The sequence below is a fragment of the Trypanosoma grayi genome (genome assembly GCF_000691245.1).
Source record: "Trypanosoma grayi strain ANR4 Tgr_444_V1, whole genome shotgun sequence".
Lineage (NCBI taxonomy): Eukaryota > Euglenozoa > Kinetoplastea > Trypanosomatida > Trypanosomatidae > Trypanosoma > Trypanosoma grayi.
In genome coordinates, this window is record NW_008826063.1 from 1 (window position 1) to 13,949 (window position 13,949).

A 13,949-nucleotide genomic window follows, 5' to 3' on the forward strand; every position below is an offset into this window, starting at 1 on the left:
ATATATATATATATATGTATAAACGTTAAAGTGAGGTACCCCACGCGCACCTGCGGTGGTGGCCCACGCCTCATTAGACTTTCAACATCTCTCTCTCTCTCTCTCTCTCTCCACTCAGCGTTTATTCTCAGTGATGCATTTTCCTTTTTTCTCCCCCCCTTTTTTTTTTACAGACAAACAAAACAAAACAAAAAGAAACAAGACAAATGCTCCGTCAAGGTACTCTTGCTACACAAGTATTGACGTACGCGTATATATTCCATTTCCTCCCACTCCGCCACCCCCCGCCCCCCAGCAAACCCACACACCCAGAGTTATACATTCAACACGCCACCACCACGCGTCGGGTCCTTCGCGTGACGAGCATCGCTCCCGGCATCGGCCGCCCCAGCGCCCGCTGCGGCATCCACATCCGTATTGGTAACGCCAGCACCGCCACCACCAGCAACAGTATTAACTGCATCTGCATCCGTGGAGGAGACCAGCGGTTTGCTTCGGCGTTTACCGTCTTTTCCATCGCCGCGGTGTGGTTTATGTTTCTTCGGTCGCTGCCGTGCGGTGGTGGAGGCATCTTTTCTTGCGTCAAGGGCCTCCCCCTCTACTACGTGTTTCTCTCCATCCCCTTTCTTTTTAACTGTCTCAACAACGGTCTTACCCGCTAGCATTTTAGATTCCAGTTGGCTCCCTATACTACTACTATTACTACTCTTTTTCTCCACTCGCACCGGCACCGCTGCGGTGGTAGGCTTGGCATTGCGTTGCTGGCGTGTTGCTGCCATCATTTTGTCCTCCACAGCCGCTTCGGATGAAATTTGTGAAGCAGAGCTCAAAGCTGCTGCTGCAGCTGCAGCAGCAGGACCAGCAGAAGGGGCGCAGGATGGCGCCGCCTCAAACGTACCCGTTGATTTTTTGTTCTTCGGGTGGCGATTGCTCTTCATTCTGTTGTTGACTGTATTCACGTTGGCGCTGGTAGCGGGCGCGGCACTGCCAGGGGTGCCACTCTGTGCTCTTTCCCCCAAACCTACGCTGTTGCTAGCGTAAAACGCTGCCCGCGCCCCAGAAGCAGCGGCGGCTGTTGCCGCCTCCCTCTTCCGCCGCTGCTGCTGCTGCTGCTGTTGTTGCTGCTGCTTGAGTGTCCGCTGCGCCTCGATGCGTCGCCGGCGCTGCAGCGTGACCACGGGGTCCTCAATCTCGTGCAGTAGGTGCCGCGGGCAGAGCCGCAGCGACTTCTCCGACACCTCCGCCGGCGTCATGCTGACCACAGCAGCAAGTGCGCAGTCGAGGAACTTCCACTCGTCGGCGTGTGTGTCGTACGTCGGCCACGGCCGCGCATTCCACGGCAGGAAGACCGCCCCCCGCCCAAGACGCCGCGTCGACGTCGCACACAGCGGCATTGACACTCGGAACATACTTCCCTCACTTGCCACTCCTCCAACGGCTGTGCCTGTTGCTACTGTGGAGTACTCACTCACGTTCAGCTACCGCCTCGCCAATCCCGTCGCAGCAGGTCGAAACGGACACACACACACACACACACACACACACCAAGAGATGCGGCTGGAAGGAAACCCTGCTTCAGCACACGGCTGCGATATAACGGGTGGGGTTACGCGGGACGACGCACACACACAACAACAACAGCAACAACCAAAAAAAGAAGCTGCGATTTCTCCCACACACCCCTCTCCCCACGTAAAAGGAAGGAAGGGTGATGCGCGACGAAGGAAGACGACGGCAATCAAATCCCCCCCTCCAAACGCAAGGGATCAAAAACAAAACAAAAAAAAAAGGCCCAATCTCCAGGGACGGGAGACAGCGGAAGAAGCAGCAACAACCAACTGGGAAGTAGCCTTCGACACAGTACGCCACCCTACTAAAACAACTAACCCCTCCACAGCGTCCAGCCACAAAAAAAAAAAAGAAGAGCAGAGAAGCAGAAAGCTGCACACACACACACACACACGAAAAAAAAAGACAGGCACCTGCAGGCCCCACAGCGGCCACCTCAACCAATGCCAGTACTACCACTGCTGCTGGAGTGAAGTATGGCGGTGATGGTATAGGCGCGGAACGGAAAGAAAGAAAATGTAACGCAGGGGACACATGCGGGAAGCCGATACTTCCGCATGTCTCTTCATGCAGCAACACACACACACACACACACAAACATGCCGTGTCTTCTTCACATGCATCTCAACCGCGTCTTTGCTACAAGACATGATCTTGTCTCCTCCCCCTCCCCCTCCCCCGCCTCTTCTCTTCTCTTCTCTTTAAGCATACGGAGGGCGAATCGCGCGGGGGAGGTGTCAGCGGCGAACTGAAGAAATTGGTGGCCAATAGGAAGACGAAAAAAACAAACAAACAAACAAACAAATGAAACAAACAAAGAAATCAGAAAACACACAACGAAAACAAAACGTGAATGAACACCTGGATCACAAAATAGGAGAACCTTCGTGCATCTGCGCTTGTCTGTGATCAGGCCTGCTGCTTCCATGCCTTTATTATTCATCCCGCTTCTCACGCATTTGTGAATGCCTACGTACTTCTCTCTTTGCCTCTCTATTTACTCCACCGCTCCTCCTTCCTTCACTCTGCTTTCCTCTTCAGCAGTCACAACAACATCTACCTTGTCTCACCATGTTGCGTCGTGCTCCCTCTTTCGCCTTGCTCTTGCACCCGCGCCCTCGCCTGCTCCAGCCGAACTTTCCTATTTGTCATCTCTTTGAGGGACAAATACATACATGCATACACACGTACGCACGTAGCCATACGCGTACATGTATGTATATGCCACGAACGTGAGTGTGTGTATGCCTGTGAGCCTGCATGCACGGCACAACACACAGCTTCTGTCTGTGTGTGCGTATTGACGGCTCCCAACAACACCAGCAATAACAAAGCGATTGGAACCACACACACACACAAACACACTTACACAAGGGCGACACACACAGAGAGGAGTGCGGCACGCTCGCTGCAGCAAGCTGTATTCTATTGCGCTCCCCCCCCCNCCCCCAAAAAAAAAAAACACACACACAACCGCACGCCACCCAACGCAGCAGCATCGAAAGAAAATTAACAACCGGCCAGAAAGCAAGAGTGCGAATCTATAACAAAACAGAAAAAAAGGGAAGGCAACGAAAACAGAAGCAGTTTCGGGTGCGATAGAGAAGCTCTACACTTTCCATCCGTGGGTTTTCTTTCCTTCTTATCTCTTTCTTTCTTTCTTTCTCTCTCTCTCTCTTTGTTAGGGCTCACTCACACAAAAGAAACACTTATCGCCCAGCACTTGCGGCGGGAACTACGCCACGGCATCCAAATNTCTCTCTCTTTGTTAGGGCTCACTCACACAAAAGAAACACTTATCGCCCAGCACTTGCGGCGGGAACTACGCCACGGCATCCAAATCCTCACAGACCTCCAAATCGAGCGTCAGCCCGAGCAGACTGCGCGCCAGCCGCTCACTGAGACCGACCAAATAACCCTTCGGGCACAACAACCTCATCGGCGCACACCCCTTGAGTTCTCCACCCGTGTTGCCGTGCCGCTTTGCCGTTGGTGACGCCTTTGCTGTTGGGGATGTTGCGGCGGATGTTGACAATGACGGCCCCACCACAAGACGGAGGTGTGGGCGGCCCACGTCGGTAACATCCACGGGGGCGTCGTTCATTAAAGAGGTGAGTGACACCGACGAGCCCGTGGCAAGCTGCCCGATCGCCATAAGCGAGCGCGTTGTTCGCTCTAACGGGTCCGAGCAGTCCTCCCCACCATCGTTGTTGTCCTTCTCCTTACTCTTGACGCTTCGGGTGGTGCTGATGTCGGCTTGGCCCGTCTCGGTGTCCTTCTCTACACGCGTGCAGTGGCGCCAGAATGTGAGGGAGTCAACGAGGTCCAGCAGCTCGTAGGTGTACACGGCGTGGCGCTGCCGCGTGGCAAGCGGCGGCGCAGTGGGGCATGTCGGCGGTTGCCACTCGCTGCTGCCGTCCGAAGCTGTCTCATCCACGTCTAGGTTCTCCAGCACGGACTTCAGCACAAAGAAAATNCCCGCGCCCATGAGGAATGCCGGCACATCGTCGAGACTAGTGAGGGTGGGGAAGCACTGGTAGAGAAAGTCCTCCACGAATTCGTACGTCTCGCGGCAGTGCCGCTCAAAGTCCGGATCGTTCGGGTCGAGGGAGTTCTTGGGGTTCCAGATGTGGGCAACGAAGGTGAGGTCCTTCGACGCCTCCTTCAGCCACTCGCGCTCGGAGTGGACGCAGTAGCAGGCGAGAATCATACGGTTGCGCTGCTCCACGCGCTCAAGCCGCGCCTCTCGCTCCTCCCTTGTTTTGAGCATCCGCTGCTTGTAGTCGTCGTGCGGGGTATGACTGAAGATGAGTTTCCATGCGTACACCGCAGCAGCACTGAAGGCGCGGCGCTGGAAGGCGTGCGCGGTGCCCCAACGCTCAAAAGGTCGCTGAAATGACTTCTGCAGTGGCTCCGCTCGGCATACTTCATTCGCCACTACATAACTCTCCACACGGACAGATAGCGGGCACGTGAGTGGCATGCTGACGCTTCGTTTTTTGATGGCGATTCTCCGCGAAAGAAGACAGCGACGCAGTGTGCGGTACGGCACGATTTTACAGTGCATCAATTCCTGCTGCATTGTGTCCCGGCCATCGGTGCTGCTGCTGCTGCTGGTGCAGTCCTGCGAAGGCCCCTCCTCAGCAGCGCCACCCCCACCCCCACCAACATCATCATCCTCTTGCTGCTGCAGTGGCAGCAGCTGGTGCTTCTCAGCGCTTACGCTCCTCAGCTTAGAGCTCCCTCGCTCAGCAGTGGCCAGGGCCTCTAGCGCGGAGTCCGGCCTTGGTGGGTAGACGTCGCACATCACACGCACCGCGTAGAGAAGTGCCTTCGGGGCGTGCAGCAAACGATGCAGCACACCTACCCCAAAGTTCTCCGTCGCTGGGCGGTAGTTCTCAATGAAAAAAGTGGATAGGCGATTGTTTTTGAGATCCAGTGGTGGCACCTTGGCGGAGGCCTCACAGACTTGCTCCTGCTTTTGCTGCAGCGGCTTATCAGACTTGGTTGTGGCTGTCACAGCTTGGTTGCACGTTGTGTCCTTTGTGTCTTCAGAGACGGAGTCGTATCCGTCGAGGTGTACGCGCAAGAGTTCCCGGCGTTTTCCCTTCGCACGCTCATACCTCTCCCGCGTGGTCAACGGACGTTCTTTGTTCTCTGTGTTTATGCTGCTGTCGGTGAACGTGCTGACGCTGCCATTAAGCTCTGGCTTGGAGGCACATTTCCGCTGGAGGGCTTCGCAACGCCTTCGTCGGGCCGTGGCTTTGGCGAAAAGGCGCTGGAGACGGTGCGCCATGAGGTTCTCGTAGTGCCACACCTGCCGCTGCCTCCTCTCTTCCTCAACCTCTCTTCGCAGATGTCGGAGCTTCTGCCGAGCAGCGTACCGGCGCCAACAGCATGCAATACGCACTGCCATCGCCTCATGTGTCTTCGACACCTCTAAAAGTTTTAGGGCCCCCCGCGATGGTGACCTCATCACCTCCGACTTCGTTGTCGCCGTCGTCGTTGTAATTGCTGTACCCTGTTGCTTCTCCTGCGGGCCTTGTTGTTGTTGTTGTTGTTCTTGCAGTCCTCGCTTTGCCTCTCTGGCCAGGCGCGACTTACGCCACAGACAATGGCGCAGGAAGCGAACAATCACGGCGGCCGCCTGCTTTCGCTGCACAGACTCCCTGTAGAGAGCCAGTGCGGATGAAGCACTGCGCGGCGCCGTGGGTGTGCCGGCATATTTTTGCTCCTGCTGCTTCTGGCCCCCTTCTGCCCAGGCGATTGGAACATTTGAGCAGGGAATAGGCGACTCCAAGTCCTTCCCTGGTGTGTTTCCCGTCGGTGATTGCCTTTGCGGTGTCGCCGTGGTCGGACGCTCGTTTTGCGTCGACACGAGCTTCTGAGAGTCCGCCCTACTGCAACTGCTGTCATCTGTCTCTGCCTGCACCGACTGCCGCTCGGATAATGGGGCCATGAGGCCCTTGATGGTTTCCCACGCCCCCTCCGCCTCTCGGATCTGCGCTGCAGCGATAACGTCAGTGACACCCGAAGCGCCGCTCACCTTTGATGATGCCTTGCTCTTCTGTCGCCGAGTTGCATTTGCTGTTGCATTCACTGGAGTAGTGGCTGAGGAAGATGTTGCTGTTGCTATCTTCGCGGTCGTTTTCTTCTTATGAATCGTAGAGGAGCCGGCGGATTTGCTTCTGGCGAACTGACCGCTGCCACTTNCAGGCTTCGGGGCGGCAGGGTACAGCGAGAAGCACCGCCTGCCTCCACCCAGCACAAGCTGCGGGGTACCGGTGTTGTGCCTGAGGAATGCATTGGAGTTGTTGTTGTTGTCATCAGTCGTCGTCGTGGTCCACCCCATCAGCGCGACACCAACGAAAGGGGAGTGGTCATCGATTTCATCCCTATTAAAGTGGTCCGTTGAGGGCGCACTGTTGTGATCATCCGCCACCGCCCCGCTCCGAACCCCCTTTCCTGCTCGGTGGTCAGAGCTCACGGGGCTACCTGTGCTCCGTGTGGTGTACGTGCGCAAATTCCCGGTACTCTCAAAGGGCGAGAAAGCCGAACTGCTTGCCGCAGAGCCTGCTGCACTGCTGCGATCAAATCGTTGACCAGAATCTCCTGCTGATTGCTGCTGCTTCGGCCTGTCACCTTCTGCACCTGCGAAGTGATTGAACGCTCCTGATGGAAGAAACAACGGAGTGCTCAGCATGGAATCGTCGGCAATCGCCACGGTCACCCCCTTCAACAGGGCATCGCGAACGAGCTGGCAGACTTCCGTTAGTTGCTGTACAATACGGTGCTCCTCCGCACGCAGAAAGTTTGCATAGCCTATGGGGGGCTCCGTTGACGATGGCACGACAAATAGAGATGCTGCAGTGGTATTTCCGTTGAGCTGCCCCAACGGCGTCAGAGGCCGCTGTCCAAGTGGTGCACTCTGTGGCCGGGCAATTGGCGAGGTAGTAGAGGCTTGAAGAGACACTGATGCTGGCTGTGGTACCTGTTGTCGAAGTTCGTTTGAACCTGTTTCCGCAACATAACTCGCCGACCCCAACGGTCGCCGAACCTCCCGGGAGTACTCAGCTAGGCGCAGCAGCAGCGCCACATTGCATCGTTGAAGATCTCTCAGGCCATCTGTCAAAGATTTGGCCTGAGACTCCAGAGCCGTCATGGCGAAGAGTTTTGAACCACCGTAGTTGCCCTGTTGTTGGTTGTTCCGGCACAGCCCCAAGAAGCGTTCCAAGGCGTTTTGAACCTCCTCTCTCCGCTTCTTCAATGCCTCCATCTTTTGGCGATACGGCTGAAGGTGCTGGCAGTATAACACCATGTGCTCCAGGTAGGTGTCGCTGGGGGAGCGCTCGCGTACCATGCCCCCAATGGATGATAGAACGGCTGGCTGGGCACCAACGCCGCCGACGCGTTTCTGCGCACTACCACTACGCTTTGCCTCTCCAACAGATCGCGTCCTTAGGCTTGAACGCCTGCTGCTACCAATGCCACGCTTCCCTCCTTGTTCACCTATGGGATGCGCAGCCCCAACGCCGCCACCGCTACTCGTCGGTGAGGTAACAGCGGCGCTTTCCGCCGCCAGCAGCTTCTTTTCTCCTGGTGGCAAAGTGCTGTTCATCGCCGTGGGGTTCATGGGCGCCGCCTTACCACAATCTCCCAATACCGCCTCAATCCACGCCTCCTCTGGCGCCTGTCCAATCTCGTGACACAGTTTCCTATAACAGCGCACCGCCTCCAAGCGGGTGCTTTTGACCGTGGGCGATAGCGCCTCCAGCGTCTGCTTCGTCCCACCCGACCGTGGGCAGAGACTCTGCTTCGCATCGAGCACAATATTGCGCCGCCCAATTCCGAGCGTTGCCGCGGACGGGGAACTTGGCGCCGCGGCGCTGTTGCTGTCACCGGTGATAGAATTCTTCTTGGTGTCCTGCGGCGGCCGTCGCAGCGTCGACGTGCGCCGCCCNCCACCTCTGTCTCCACCTGAGTGGAACGCACTCGTCATGCGTGGTGCCTCCGGCACACCACGCGGTGGTGGCGCTGGGTTCAGAGTCAGAATCGGCGGCGACACGGCGAGCGAATAGCGCTTCACCGCCCGCGGCGGCCGTGACGGTGCCGGCGAAGGGTCGGTGCGGTGCTCGATGATCTCCTTCTTGAGGCTCGCTACGCCGGGGCGGGTAAGCAGTGGTGAGGCGACGCGTCCCTGCGCCGATGGTGGTCGCCGGCGGATGCGCGTGCCGGATGCCATCGCCAGTGTCCCACGTGCGGCGGTTGGCTTCAACAAACTGTCGCTGCGCGAAACCGGTAGTGGGCGCGACTTGGCAGCTCCTCTGCCACCGCTGTTGGCGGCAATGCTGCTGCTGTTGTTTGTGGCGCTGGGGTGGATGCCCCCCCCTGGTACTGGCGAAAAGTTTCGGGCGCAATTGGCACTGTTAGTGTTGCTGTTGTTGCCGCTGATGCTCAGCGCCTTAGGCGAGTGGACCCCCATTTGTGGGGGTCGTCGGCGTGTTACCTTCAACTCCATGAGGCAGCGTAATCCCACCTACACAGCTACACTCTCAGCAGTTATGTGAGAGAGAACAGAGTTGATGTGATAGCCGCGGCGAGACAAGGACGTGTCGGGGTGTATATATATATATATATATATAGTGTGTGTGCGTGTGGTGTGTCGCTTAACCAAAGAAGAAGTATATTCTAACGAGTGAGACTTACACAAGGAGGCACAACGAGAGAGACCCACCCAAGTACACACAGCAGAGGTGTCTCCGAATGAGTGGGTCCACCCTGCTTTCCTTGCCTTTTCAGTATACTCTTCTTGTTTATTTGGCTGCTTTCTTCTCCTGTCTGAAGAAAAACACGAAGTGGGAGGGGGTGGGGGGTGGGATGGCTCGCTCCTTCTTCTACTTGTGTTTCTGCCACTGGAACTGCTTCAACCACACGGNACAGTAGTGAACAGAACAAACAACAACGGCAATAAAGAAGGGGAACGAATAGAATCACGGCGAGATGGGGCAACACCACACACAGTGTGGGCGAATACAGAGCAGGATAATACGCCGCAGCGCACAGTAGGTGTAGGAAACGTTTTCTGCGCCAAAACCAACCAAGATGAGCGAGTAAAAGAAAAAAAGAAGACAAAAACCACCACCTCTTTTTGCTCACAACATGAAGTCCGGGTCTGTCTGACGCGCTTGCGCCACATGACTCCGCAGTTCGCGCAGTGTTTCCTTCTGCTCCGGCGTCAATTGCCGCCTCTCCTCCTCTGTCAGCTCGCGCGACGTCTGCCCCATCTCAAGCTGCGCCACATACCCGTACCACGACGCGTAGAAGATGCGTGCGTGCTTCTCCGTCGCGTCCACATGCCGCTGGAACTCCACCTGTACGAAGTGGTCACCGAACTCGCGCTGGACAGGCAGTAGTCGTGTTACATGCAGCTTTAATATGGCGCGGTACAGTTGGCATACGGCACGCCGCCACGCCTCGCCGCGGAACGCCAAGGGCTCCAACTGAGTGGGATGCGGCAGGGAGACAAGACCGCCGCTGTTGTTACTCGTTGAAGGAGCTGAACAGCAAGAGGACGCCGCTGCTGCCGCCGCCGCCGCCGCGCCAGTGTGACCAGCCGAAGCCACGGCCCCACTCTTCGCAACGAATGACGCGTTACTCCTCTGGCAGAGCCACCGCGTCGTCGCCCCACGCATTTGTTTCCACCTCTAGCAAAATGATGCACAGTGTGACGTTGGCAGCAATTAAACACACCACAAAACAAAAAAAAAGAGACCAATTCACATCAACAACAACATCATGAGCGACAGCAGGAGGGGAGTCATGTTCGCGCCCACTTCTTTGGAACCTAGATGAAGAGCTCTCTTCACGCGTACCGCAAAAAAAAAAAAGGCACAATAAGAAGCTTTGTGCCATTTACATGCCGTGTACTCGCCCATTCCTTTCGGGGGCGGCGGGCCGCCGCTGTACATCACTCATGGCACCATCACCACTGTCCGCCTGACAACCTCACTTTTCCCTCCTTGCACACACACAAAGCCAACAGAGCCACACGCACATATTTCCACACCCCGCATCATTTCTCACCCACGCAGAGACACACTCATGGCCCGACTACGGTGTCTGTTGACGTTTCAGACACCGTTAAAGTGGTATTGGGCGGCGACTCGTGTAGCTCCACGAGGTTGCGCCCCTCATCACTGGTTGAGAGCATGCGCTCCCAGAAGGCGTTTCCACGGCCCTGCAAGGATATGGACCGCCTCAGTGATTCGCTTGACTTGCGGACGTTGCCAAACTGCGTCATCATCACGGCGCCTTCACGCACCGCATCGGATTCACCGAGCACGAGCCGTGGCGGCACCGTCGGCGGCGGGTAGTTCTCGTAGATGTCAATCTGTTTGCTCTTCCAGATCCGGTAGACATCACGAGCGTTGTCCTGCCGCTGCTTCCGAAGAACGGCCCGCTCGGCGACGACTTTGTGTAGCTGCTCTGCGATCATGTTGATTGTGCGCTGTGCCGGCAGGCCAATGAGGCGCGGGTCCATCCCAGCCTCCTGCATCGCGTCGGCGGAGCGCTCCGTCATAATACGCTGACGGAATATCAGCATGACAACCGACATGTTCAGCTCGGCAATCCTCCGCTGCAGCTCCCGCTCCTGCGTGTACTTCTCCCGGATCTGCAGCCAAACATCTGAGGTCGTGGCACGGTTGAGCGCGAGCAGTGCACAGAGCCGCTGCAGCGTCCTTCCCGGCATGGGTCGCTTCAGCTGCGGCGTGGCTTGACTCCGCATCACGTACTGGTGCACGGCGACGTAAATGTCGCTCAGCGCATTCATCTCCTCCCGCACGGCGAGAAGTTGCCCCTCACCGTAGCGTGCCTGCACCATGTGGGCGAAGGGGTCCATCGTGTTGCGCAACTTGATCGGCCACGGGTGGTAGCCGCGGGCGTACTCTGTCGTCAGCATGGGCACCACCAAAGTGCGGGCAGAGGAGATAATGTCACGCAGCGTCGACTGTGTGTTGTGGAGGGAGTGGTTGTCGCGCAGCGTAGTGTCTACCACACGTGCATGGTTGGCTATGCTGCTCATTGTCTTCAGTACGAAGAGTTTGAGATTATTCAACTCCTCCTGCACTGCGTTTCGAATACGGCGAAGCTCTTGACGAAGAACACCTGCCTTTTCCTTCCAGTATTCACTCAGGAATTGAATCTCAGAGGAACTTTTAAGGCACTCAATCTGCTGATCCTTCACCGCTAGTAGGTTTGACGTCTGTACGCGACTCAGCGTGTAGCTCTGCTTCATCTGCCGCTGCCGCTCCTCAAATTCATTCTTCATTTTTAGCTGGCGGGCATGCGGGTCATCGGTCATGGCACTGGCAATGATGGTCATGTTTGCATTCTTCGCCTTGGAGACATTGTTGGGCAGCATTTGGTCATTCTCTACAGCCAGCAAAACGAGATCGAGGAGACTGTTAATCGCCGAGATATCAACAGAGACGCGTTGGATCGGTGTAGCTGCACCGTTGCCTGCACCACCACCCACAGTCGAGGTGTTGCCATCCTCATGCTCCTCGGCGTGAAGGCTGTTGCGTGTAAAACCAAAGACAGATGCATTTGGGTTCATCCGCCGATGGCTGTGCAGACCGGGAGTCAGCGACATCATCGTGACAGAACTCTCGTACGTGTTGGGACGCATGACACTAGAGTTAGGGTATCGCGGGGATTCATACGCGGATACGCTGGCGCCACTCCGGGCATCGGCATATGCGGCATGTGAGAGGGTCTGCTGCTGCTCCTTTATGACGCTCTGATACTGTATCTGCTTCTGCTGCGCCGCAGAGAGCTGCGAGCGGAGAACGCTGCACTCCTTGTATAGTGTTTGACGCAGGTACTGCACAACCTTCCGCTTCTGCGAGGTGTACGCCCGCTCCTCCTCCAGCTGCTCCACCAACTCACGTGCCTCCTGCTTGCGCTCCTCAATCTCCACCTCGAGCTTTTCTGCGTACGCCCGCAAGGCATTGTGCTCGTCACGACTCACCACTGTCGCATTATTAATCTCTGTGAGGACGCCAACGGCTACCTCCTGTGTGGCGCGACAGCACCTCTCGCTTGCTGCCCGATGGGTTGCCTGCAGCGACGCCGCACCACCACCCATTGATGCAGCGTCATCCAATCGTGCAGTTTCGGCGATTTTGTCGTGTGAGGGGCCACGTCCATCTGCGCGGGAACGAAAAGACGCTTCGGTTGAAGCAGGGGATACGTGGAAGGACGTGGCAACACTGCTGCCCGCCTGATGGGGCTTGCCACCGCCGCCTTGCCGCGATCGGGTGCTTTTCGCGTATGTCGCCGGAATTGGGACCGCAATGCCGCCTGGGAGTGCCACACTCTTCGGAGGCTCGGGAATGCCGAACCGCGACGTTGTCTCTAAAGGGGCGAAGGGGCCTTGAGCTTGCCCAGAGGCGCCTTGAATGGAGACCTGAGCCTTCGGTACTTGCTGCTGCTGCTGCTGTAATACGGCGGGTAGCGGCAGCGGCGGCTGCGATCCCTCTGCGCCACCCGCCAGCTCTGCGGCATTAGGGGGCCCGTTTCTCTCATCACCGACACACGCCACGACACGCCCGTTGGCGGTGTCCCGCGCGTAAGTAGCGGACGGCAGCACCACCGGCTGCCGCCGGAATTCCTGGTACAACTCCTGCAGCTGCATGGCCGTCGGCAGCCGCTCACCCTCGCCTTGAAAATGCGAGTATGTTGGAATCTCTTTTAAGAGGCGGTCCAGAAGGGTGCGGCTTTCAAACACAAAGCGAAGACAGTTCTTGAGTGAGCCCGTGTCAGCAATGCGCAGCTTCTCTGCCACAGTGGCGGTCACTTGCTCAAGCACCAGCCGAAGTGTCTTGGGACATGGCTGCTGCGACAAGAATAACGTGTCGTCGTCATGTTCAGCCTTTGTGGAGTGCACCACTCGAGGGAGCTGCGGGCCCCGCCGCTTTGCACTGCCGCCCCTCGCCACAGTGGCCCCTGAAGATGCTGACCTCTCCGAAGTGCGGTTGTCCTCCATATCCCATTCGTTCCTGTCCCGGCTTCTCTCATCCGGGGACGCATCAACGATGCCAAACTGCACCGCCAGCGAGGGCAAGCCGATTTCTTCATAATTCGCCTGCGCCTGCAAGCGCCGCATGACGCGTTGGTAGACGTCCTCTAGCTGCGGGTGCACCTCGCTCCGCCGAATTCCTCCAGATCCCTTTATGCTCGACTTTGTAGCGACCTTGACGTTACATCCGTCGCCGGTGTTCGCCCGCTGGGCACCACGCTTCAGCTCCGCGTACGCACCCCCCTTCGCGCGGACCTGCGAGCGACGCATCGGCGATGTTGGGATTGTGACAGTCGCGGTGCGTGTGTTCTGGTTGTTGACGAACACACGCTGCTCCTCCTCCTCATCGCCTAGAGCCACCATGGGCATAGAGCACGCCTCCACTGACTCTTCTCTGTCGCTACGCACCCACTCCGTGAGAGAGTGAGAGAGAAAACGGAACACACATAACGTGCAAATAAGACACGTGCTCCAAAAAAAAAGGAGAACACATGCGGAATGGGCGATAAGGCACGACGGGAGATGATGTACCTTCTAGTCACACCAGCAGAACACAATCGGCATTCAAATCACATGTTGTTTTGCTTCCTCTCGCTTTTTCTCTCTTCCACAACCAATGGGAAATACCAAGGAATAACAAAATAAACGCAGTACCACTCCTCTATCCTCTGATAGGAGACGAATCACTTGTTGCTGTTGCCTGCTTGTTTTTTCTTTTTTTTTTTTCTCTGCCCCTTTGCCACAGGGTGGAAAACCGAAACAACAAGCACACACACACACACACACACACACACACACA

The 13,949-nt window shown here is 56.9% G+C and overlaps 4 protein-coding genes across 4 annotated transcripts; all 4 read right to left on the reverse strand.

Moving 5' to 3' along the window:
* Window positions 1-314: 314 nt before the first annotated feature.
* On the reverse strand, window positions 315-1,409 carry DQ04_04441000 (hypothetical protein; the record flags this gene model as incomplete). Its single annotated transcript, XM_009313573.1, has 1 exon — window positions 315-1,409. The coding sequence occupies one exon, from the start codon at window positions 1,407-1,409 to the stop codon at window positions 315-317; it is 1,095 nt and encodes a 364-aa protein (XP_009311848.1).
* A 1,982-nt stretch (window positions 1,410-3,391) lies between these two features.
* DQ04_04441010 (hypothetical protein) lies at window positions 3,392-8,587 on the reverse strand (the record flags this gene model as incomplete). Its single annotated transcript, XM_009313574.1, has 1 exon — window positions 3,392-8,587. One exon carries the CDS (start codon window positions 8,585-8,587, stop codon window positions 3,392-3,394), a length of 5,196 nt encoding a protein of 1,731 aa, XP_009311849.1.
* Window positions 8,588-9,221: 634 nt separating this feature from the next.
* Window positions 9,222-9,761, reverse strand: DQ04_04441020 (hypothetical protein; the record flags this gene model as incomplete). Its single annotated transcript, XM_009313575.1, has 1 exon — window positions 9,222-9,761. One exon carries the CDS (start codon window positions 9,759-9,761, stop codon window positions 9,222-9,224), a length of 540 nt encoding a protein of 179 aa, XP_009311850.1.
* Window positions 9,762-10,168: 407 nt separating this feature from the next.
* On the reverse strand, window positions 10,169-13,519 carry DQ04_04441030 (hypothetical protein; the record flags this gene model as incomplete). The annotated part of the gene is made up of 1 exon (XM_009313576.1): window positions 10,169-13,519. The coding sequence occupies one exon, from the start codon at window positions 13,517-13,519 to the stop codon at window positions 10,169-10,171; it is 3,351 nt and encodes a 1,116-aa protein (XP_009311851.1).
* Window positions 13,520-13,949: the final 430 nt, after the last annotated feature.